Source organism: Rhipicephalus microplus, chromosome 4, assembly GCF_043290135.1.
Source record: "Rhipicephalus microplus isolate Deutch F79 chromosome 4, USDA_Rmic, whole genome shotgun sequence".
In the NCBI taxonomy this organism is placed as follows: domain Eukaryota; kingdom Metazoa; phylum Arthropoda; class Arachnida; order Ixodida; family Ixodidae; genus Rhipicephalus; species Rhipicephalus microplus.
In genome coordinates, this window is record NC_134703.1 from 199,465,290 (window position 1) to 199,472,389 (window position 7,100).

A 7,100-nucleotide genomic window follows, 5' to 3' on the forward strand; every position below is an offset into this window, starting at 1 on the left:
GACCGCAAGCATCGCGACCTAGTCTTTGAGTGGGGCAATCTTGTCCTGAAGCGTAACCATGCTCTTAGCGATGCCAGTAAGGTGTTCTCAACCTCGCTCGCTCCTAAGTGGCTTGGTCCGTACCGAGTGGAGAAAGCTTGCACTCCACTCGCGTACTTGCTGAAAGATCCCCATACGGGAAAACTCAGCCGTGCCCATATCGCAGACCTGAAACCCTTTGTCTCACGGTCTGACGAGCTCGCGCCAGAGCCCTGCGGCACTTCGCGCAAGCAACGGGGTACACCCGGAGTGGTGGACCTCATTTGGACCCCGCACCGGTATAATCTGAGGAAGCGGTCACCTTTGTGATTTCGCGCCGGACGGCGGACTTCTCCGCAACCGAAGGCCCTCAGTGAACTGTGTAACCTCAGTATAGGTTAGCTTCTTTACGGCCTTTTTTCGTAAAGAAGTCGGCCCCACCCAGTCTGCTGCCAGTATTTCTTTTTTAAGTGTTCATGAGTATTTTATGTTTCTTTTGTCTAATATTAAGTGTTATTACTATTTCATGTTTTTGTTTTCTTTTGGCCAGAGATTTAGTGTCATTTTTTGTTTAAATTTTTTTCTCGTGTTTATTTCGCCTACCACGAAGGGAGTTGTGACCTTGAGTATCGATGGGTGCGTGGAGAGAGAGACGAAGGACGCTTTGCGCCTACGCTCGCGCAGCCGTCGGCGGCGTGTGCGTGCGTGCTTCTGTGCGTGTGTAAGTGGGTGACGCTTCAGTGCGTGCCCGTGAAGAGTGCGCGTCGTGGCTTCGCCCCGTGGACACTAGAGGTGCGGGGGGGGGGGGGGGGGCATTGACCTACTGACGTCAGACAGTCTGACTGTGCTCTGCTCTCGGCCGTCGTCGAAGAAGCCCTGCTGCCTTTCCCACCATGGCTCCTGCGCGAGGCCAGCTGAAAGCAGCTATATGCTGTCGGCCAACGCCAGGGCGCCTCGCAGCCAATTCTGGTTCGGCCTCCCTAATCATGGAGAGGCCCGGCTTCCCGCAACGTCTCAGCTCCGTCATCGAGCCAAAAATGTGGGGCCTCCGAACCATAACCGAAGTGGCGTTCGTCGGACTCGTGGCTAATCAAGAGCAGCAGCGAGCCATCAAAGAGCCCCCTTCCCTGCCTCTGACCTCGCACTCGGGCATCACACCTAGCGAACATTGTCACGCTCTTCCACCCCTCCACGCGGTGGACGCTATCCCGCTTCAGAACCACGAACACTACTAATACTTTTCTGTGCTCCGTTCAGCAATTATTTTTTTGGTGTCATGTGTTTATTTTATTACTGTTTTTTTGTCATCATTCTTTAGCAGCAGTTACAGCGCTAGACAGAGGTTAGCTGTCGCTCATAGCAGTGTCATTTTAACTGCATGGGTGACGTCCAGCTGCCTTTTGCAGACCGGTAAAGGGCAAATTTAGGAGAGGGAGATGTGGAAATTGAGGCTAGCCCGCTGCCTTTGCGCGGGCTTTGCCGCCTTTTCTGCCGTTCTCATGTCTCGACATGTCTCCCCTCCTCCACTACTCTGCCGCGCTGGGGTAGCGAAGTGACGTTTAACCCCCTCACCCGGTAGCGGATGTTGACTGTGGCGCCGCGCGCGGAGTCTCCCGAGAGGTTTTCGCGCGCTGCGTCGGGAGCGGGCAGATACTCTCCAGGACAGCAGACGGTGGGCCACGCAATCTTTTCCGTCTGTCGACTCCCGTCGCTCGGGGCTCGTCGGACTTCGCTGACGGCGCCTCGCGCCCACGGCGAACGCTCACCTTTTGTTGCCCCTCTGGGTACTCTCGGCCGAAGGGTGGTACGGTGTCCTAGTGCTTGGCCAAGCTACGCTGACCCGTCTCCCTCCGAAGCCAACGCGAGCGCCTTTGCCCTCGCTCGAGCGACCGGGCCTTGGTCTCGGTGTCTCCGTGAATCACCTTTACCACGGAGACGTGCTCGTGGCACTCTGTGTAGTACTTTTATGCCCGTGGCGTGGATAAGCCTATTTGATTTCCCGCCGCGCCTTTGCAACGGGCTGTACCACGTTTGGTGTTGGCACAGACGGTGTTGCGACTTTGAGCAGTATCATGTTCTCGCCACGGCGACGGTTAACGCGTGCCCTGCGGCTCGCTAAGACCGGATCCACGCTGTTGGCCGTACTCCTTCGGGATACGAGTCACTACAGACTTCAACTCGAAGTTTTGACGTAGCTTTGCGGTAGAGTATTGGACTACCCCTCAGAAATCTCGGGCTTGATTCCCAATTGCGACACTTTTTACGTTGGTTTTTCTTTTCCTTTAATAACGTGCGATAGTTGTCACGGACACCGGCATGGGTGGACATCTACGCGCTGGAATCGGCCAGTGTGTTCTCAAGAGCTTCCTCTGTAAAATTCAGCAAATTCGACAACCGCGCTGTTTTAGCTACGTCGGTGGTCAATAAATATATTTCCTTCTCATGAAGATAGGTAATCAGGCTTCGTTTGAACATATATAAATGCACGACAAAGAACGATGCAGTTCTCTTTTAGGATGTACACTACAAACGGAGGAGCACTCAGAAGCTGATAAAACTGGCAAAAACGTGTTTTACCAGTTTACCCAGTCATTGTAACATTCTGATGGCTGTCATAGTAGAACTGCAGACCTGGTGCGCACATAGAGGTGATACACAGTGACCCGCACGCATCTATAAACCACGTTCAGAAAATGCGCGAAGACCAGCCGGGTTCGCTTTGCCATGGCGGCGTCGGAACACACAAAATTGGCGCGAGCGTCAGCTTAACCCCAATGCATGGTTGCTGGTGGTGCCGGTGGCATTGGAAAACAGTTGCGCTACTCTGGTCCCGTAGGGACAGTTACGTTCCGTTTGGTTCTTTCCACTCGCCTCTCGCTTGTTAAGCGACCTTGCTGCTGCCGCTAAGGAAGCCGAAGACGAGAACCTTTCATCTGCTGGCACCTTGAGGAAATGACCGCTCCGACATCATCTGGATATAGAGACGTTTATTCGTTTCTCTTCCCCCTTCACTGTCCCTGCACCCCTGGTTTTATCCCCTGTCTCCCCATTCAACCACTCTTACAGTCCAATCGTAACGCACCACTCTTATAGTCCAATCAAAACGCACAGATGTGTCTTTCCTCGCCACAACCTCGAAGACCCACCACCTCTTGCCCATTCATCGGTTCTCCGCCGTCGCCCAGGTTTCTTTCACACCGGTTCCCGGAACGGTCGACGACGGGCGTTGCCAGGCCGTGGAAAAGCGCCTCCGAGTAAGTTCTCGTGATGCCGGGTTGACAGGCCATCAATAAAATTGGCCCCTGCGCCAATGCCGTCGGCTCCGCTGATTGTCCGGCGGACACGTACGTGTACTTTCCACGTGTACCTTCCACGTGTACCGGCCACCTGCAGCCTGGCTTGGTCTCCTGTAAGGCTCCATAATTGAGCCCGACAGCGGCACGGGAGTTGTCGCGTCCTTTGTGGCCAGCAGACAGTCATCGTCCCGCATACCGGTGGCCCTGCTTCCTTGTTGGCGAGGGGTCACCGGCCGCTGGGTGGGTAACATAAGGTATTCGGGGAACGCACGAAGTTCGAGCCCAACACCTCCCCTCCAATTGTGTTGCACTGTATCTATGACATGCGACACAAACACAACCACATATGCACACATGTTCACTGGCTCGACACGTGAGGCACCAACTGTCACTCGTACCTCGTTGACTCCGTCGCGCGCACGCGCTAACAAAGCATACACACCTCTTAACTCACCGTCCCTTTTATGCGTCATCGTTAGGAGTCACCAACCGCGACATTGCGTCGGCATTAGCGTTTAGACACCCCTTTTTGTGTTCAATTTCCAGGTTATACTTCTGTAGTGCCAACGCCCAGCGTGTCAGCCTAGCGCTCTGCGGAGTGGTTAGAGTCAGAAATTTGAGTGGGTTATGATCGGTAATCACCTTGATTTTAGCGCCAAACAGCCAAGCATCCAACTTCCCCAGTGCCCAAATGATTGCATAAGCTTCCTTTTCTATTGTGGCCCATCGGGTCTGAGCCGGGCTAAGCTCCTTGCTCAGAAAAGCGATAGGGCGCTCCTTGCCCACCAGATCCTGCTGTGCCAGGCACGCACCCACGGCGTAATCGGATGAATCTGTGGCGAGGATAAATTCTTTCCCCGGGTCTGGTGCCTGCAACGCCGACGCCTGCACTAGATAGTTTTTCACCTTGTCAAAAACTTCCTGCGCCTCTGTATTCCAAGGTAATTTCTGCGGAATACGTCGGCCAGTTAGGTTAGTCAGAGGCATAACGACTTTGGAGTACTCGGGCACGTAGTCCCTATAATAGTTGGCTAGCCCTAAGAAACTACGAAGCTGTCCCTTTGTTTCGGGAGCCGGGATCTCCTTTATCGCCCTGACCTTCTCTGGATTGGCCCCGTGCTTGCCTGATCCCACAATATGTCCCAAGAATTTTACTTCTTGTTGTGCAAACCGACATTTGCTTACGTTGAGTGTCAACCCTGCCTTCGCTAGGGACACAAGCACCTTGTCTAGATGTTCCAGGTGCTCGTTCCAGTTCTCGGAGTATATCGCTACATCGTCAATGTAAGCGCAAGCATAATGTCTATGCGGAGCCAGTACACTATTGATGACCCTCTGATAGGTACTGGCGGCATTCATTAACCCGAAGAGCATCACTCTCCATGCGTACTGGCCTGAAGGAGTGGCAAAAGCAGTACAAACCTGCGCGTCCTCGTCGAGAGGTATTTGCCAGTAACCCCTGAACATGTCTAGCAGAGTTATGTACTTAGCCTTCACTACTTGGTATAACAGATCAGTCGCCACGCTCATGGGAAATGCGTCTGTCTCTGTTATTTCGTTAAGTCTCCTGTAATCGCAACAGATGCGGATGCCACCGTCCTTCTTTGATACGCAGACCAGTGGATACGCGTGCGGACTTTCAACCGGGTATATCAATCCCCACTGCTGGAGCTCATTTACCTGCCTCTCTACTTCGTTCACCAGCATTCTGTAAGGGTATGCGCGCCTCGGTTGCTCTCCTGCTTTGATTCGTATTTTATGGATTCCCACTTTGCAGGTGCCGGGTTTGTTTGCGAATACCCTCGGGTGCCTCGCGATTACGTCTCGCAGCTGTTCTTTCTGTGTGGGCTCCAGGTGTGCTACCTCATCAATCTGCAGCGTCGCCTGCGCCTCTAGCCCACATGGTGGGACCGGAACCTCTCCAAATTCCTGATCGCCTTCGAATATCACTCCTACTGTAGTTTCTCGGGAGTGATATGCGCGAAGCTTGTTAGCGTGAATGGTTCTGCGTGAACCGTCCTCGAGCTCAACTAAATAACTGTACGGTCGCAGTTTTTCGACCACTGTGATCGGTCCCTTCCACTTCGCCACTAGCTTCCTCTCTCCTTCCTTCTCGAGCCATAGTACTTGGTCCCCTGCGACAAACTGTTTGTCTGTAGCCCTCAAGTTATAGCGTCCTACGTACTCCTTCTGAGTGACTTCACTCTGTCGGGCGGCTCCTTCGCTAGCTTCTTCCAAATTACTTTGGAGCTTCGCAAGATATTCCGCTGCTGGAATACCCAATGAATCCGGCACTTCCCAGTCTCCTGACCAAGTCCTTTTGAGAATGGATAGGGGCCCGTTCGGCACCCGCCCGTACATGAGCTCGAACGGTGAGCACCCTGTGGTCGCATGTGGGACCTCACGATATGCCCATAACAAAAACGGAATCATCCTATCCCACTCGCGTCCATGTTCGCTGACTATGTGAGAAAGCATTCTTTTGAACGTACCGTTCCAGCGCTCGACTAAGCCGTTGCTTTGCGGGTGATCGGGTGTGGAAAATCTCGGAGTTGCCCCAAGTCTTTGCAACATCTCCTGTGTCAACCTCGACGTAAAGTTGGTGCCCTGATCTGAGCGAATTGTCTCTGGCATCCCGTGTTGAGAAAATATCTGCTCTCCTAAATGACCTGCCCATGGTGAATCGTGAGCCATTTTCAGCACATCTTTGTGCCTGTGTGATGGTAGCACTAACTGTTTGCAGATGTGACCCGCGAGGTGTTCCTGATGATACAATAGCTCGTCTTGAACGAGCATGCCATGCGTTCCGGCCTTTGCCTTCGCCCAAGCATCTCGCAAAGCCGTGTCTGCTTCCTGAGCCTCATGAAACTCCTGTCGTTTGCTTTTGACCGGCTCGGAACCTTCGCTGTTGCTCTCCATGGTTATGACGCCTGCCATCGCCCGTTGCTCCTCGCATGCCTCATCTGACAACTCTACTATAGCTTCGGTCTCTTCGACTGCTGAACATTCGTCTGACACTATGTCGCGTTTAACCCTTTCCTCGAGAAGCTGTGCGTAATCGTTGGGCGTGATCAGCGGGTCGGTGCCGTCTAGCAGCTTATCTGTGATTGCACAAAGCACGGCCGACTGCACCGCCTCGGACGACACGGAAGGACTTCCTTCAGTAGCTATGAGCGGCACGTAAGCCAACTCAGCGGTTACCTGTTGCCCGAACGCTCCCGGCAACTTTATCTGCGAACCCGTACCATCGTACTGAGGTACCACTGCCTTTCTGATGACGCTCACCTCCGCTCCTGAGTCTACCACGGCGTTTAATGATCGACCTGAGCTCTTAAGCGTTACAGTTTCCAGTGAGAGTTGTTTCTGCTCTTTGCCCTGCCACAACCTGTCTGCCATTGCTATTTCTGACCCGAATGCAGAAGCCGTCACCCTCGCGACCACTGGACCGTTTTGTTGTCCTGCTGGCCTAGTGCCTTGCCTTGCACCTGAGCTCTTATTGGGGCAATTCCTCGCAATGTGGTCGGCACCCTTACACTCAAAACATCGCCTTTCCCTTTTCCGTCCGTGGGTGTATCTGCCGCTGTTTTAGCTTTCTTTTGTGCTGCCTTGCACTTTTCGCTCTCCTCGAATCTCTCCGCGAGCCTAGCCACGCCACTGGGCAGCAAACAGGACTCCTGTTGATTACAAATAACATGCGCTCTCGCTTCCGGGCTCAAACATTCTTTCAAGCGATCCGCGACGACTAGCTGCTTGAGTTCCTCGAACGTGCCTACCTTTGAACTCTGG

At 53.4% G+C, this 7,100-nt stretch overlaps 1 protein-coding gene across 1 annotated transcript; it reads right to left on the bottom strand.

Annotated features, from left to right (window-relative positions):
* Window positions 1-3,776: 3,776 nt before the first annotated feature.
* On the bottom strand, window positions 3,777-6,710 carry LOC142814467 (uncharacterized). Its single transcript, XM_075893229.1, has one exon. The coding sequence runs from the start codon at window positions 6,708-6,710 to the stop codon at window positions 3,777-3,779; it is 2,934 nt and encodes a 977-aa protein (XP_075749344.1).
* Between the last annotated feature and the right edge of the window lie 390 nt (window positions 6,711-7,100).

Bases quoted from the DNA above. Each gene is read 5' to 3' on its own strand.
- LOC142814467 (XM_075893229.1), bottom strand. From the start codon at position 6,710: ATGGCAGACAGGTTGTGGCAGGGCAAAGAGCAGAAACAACTCTCACTG.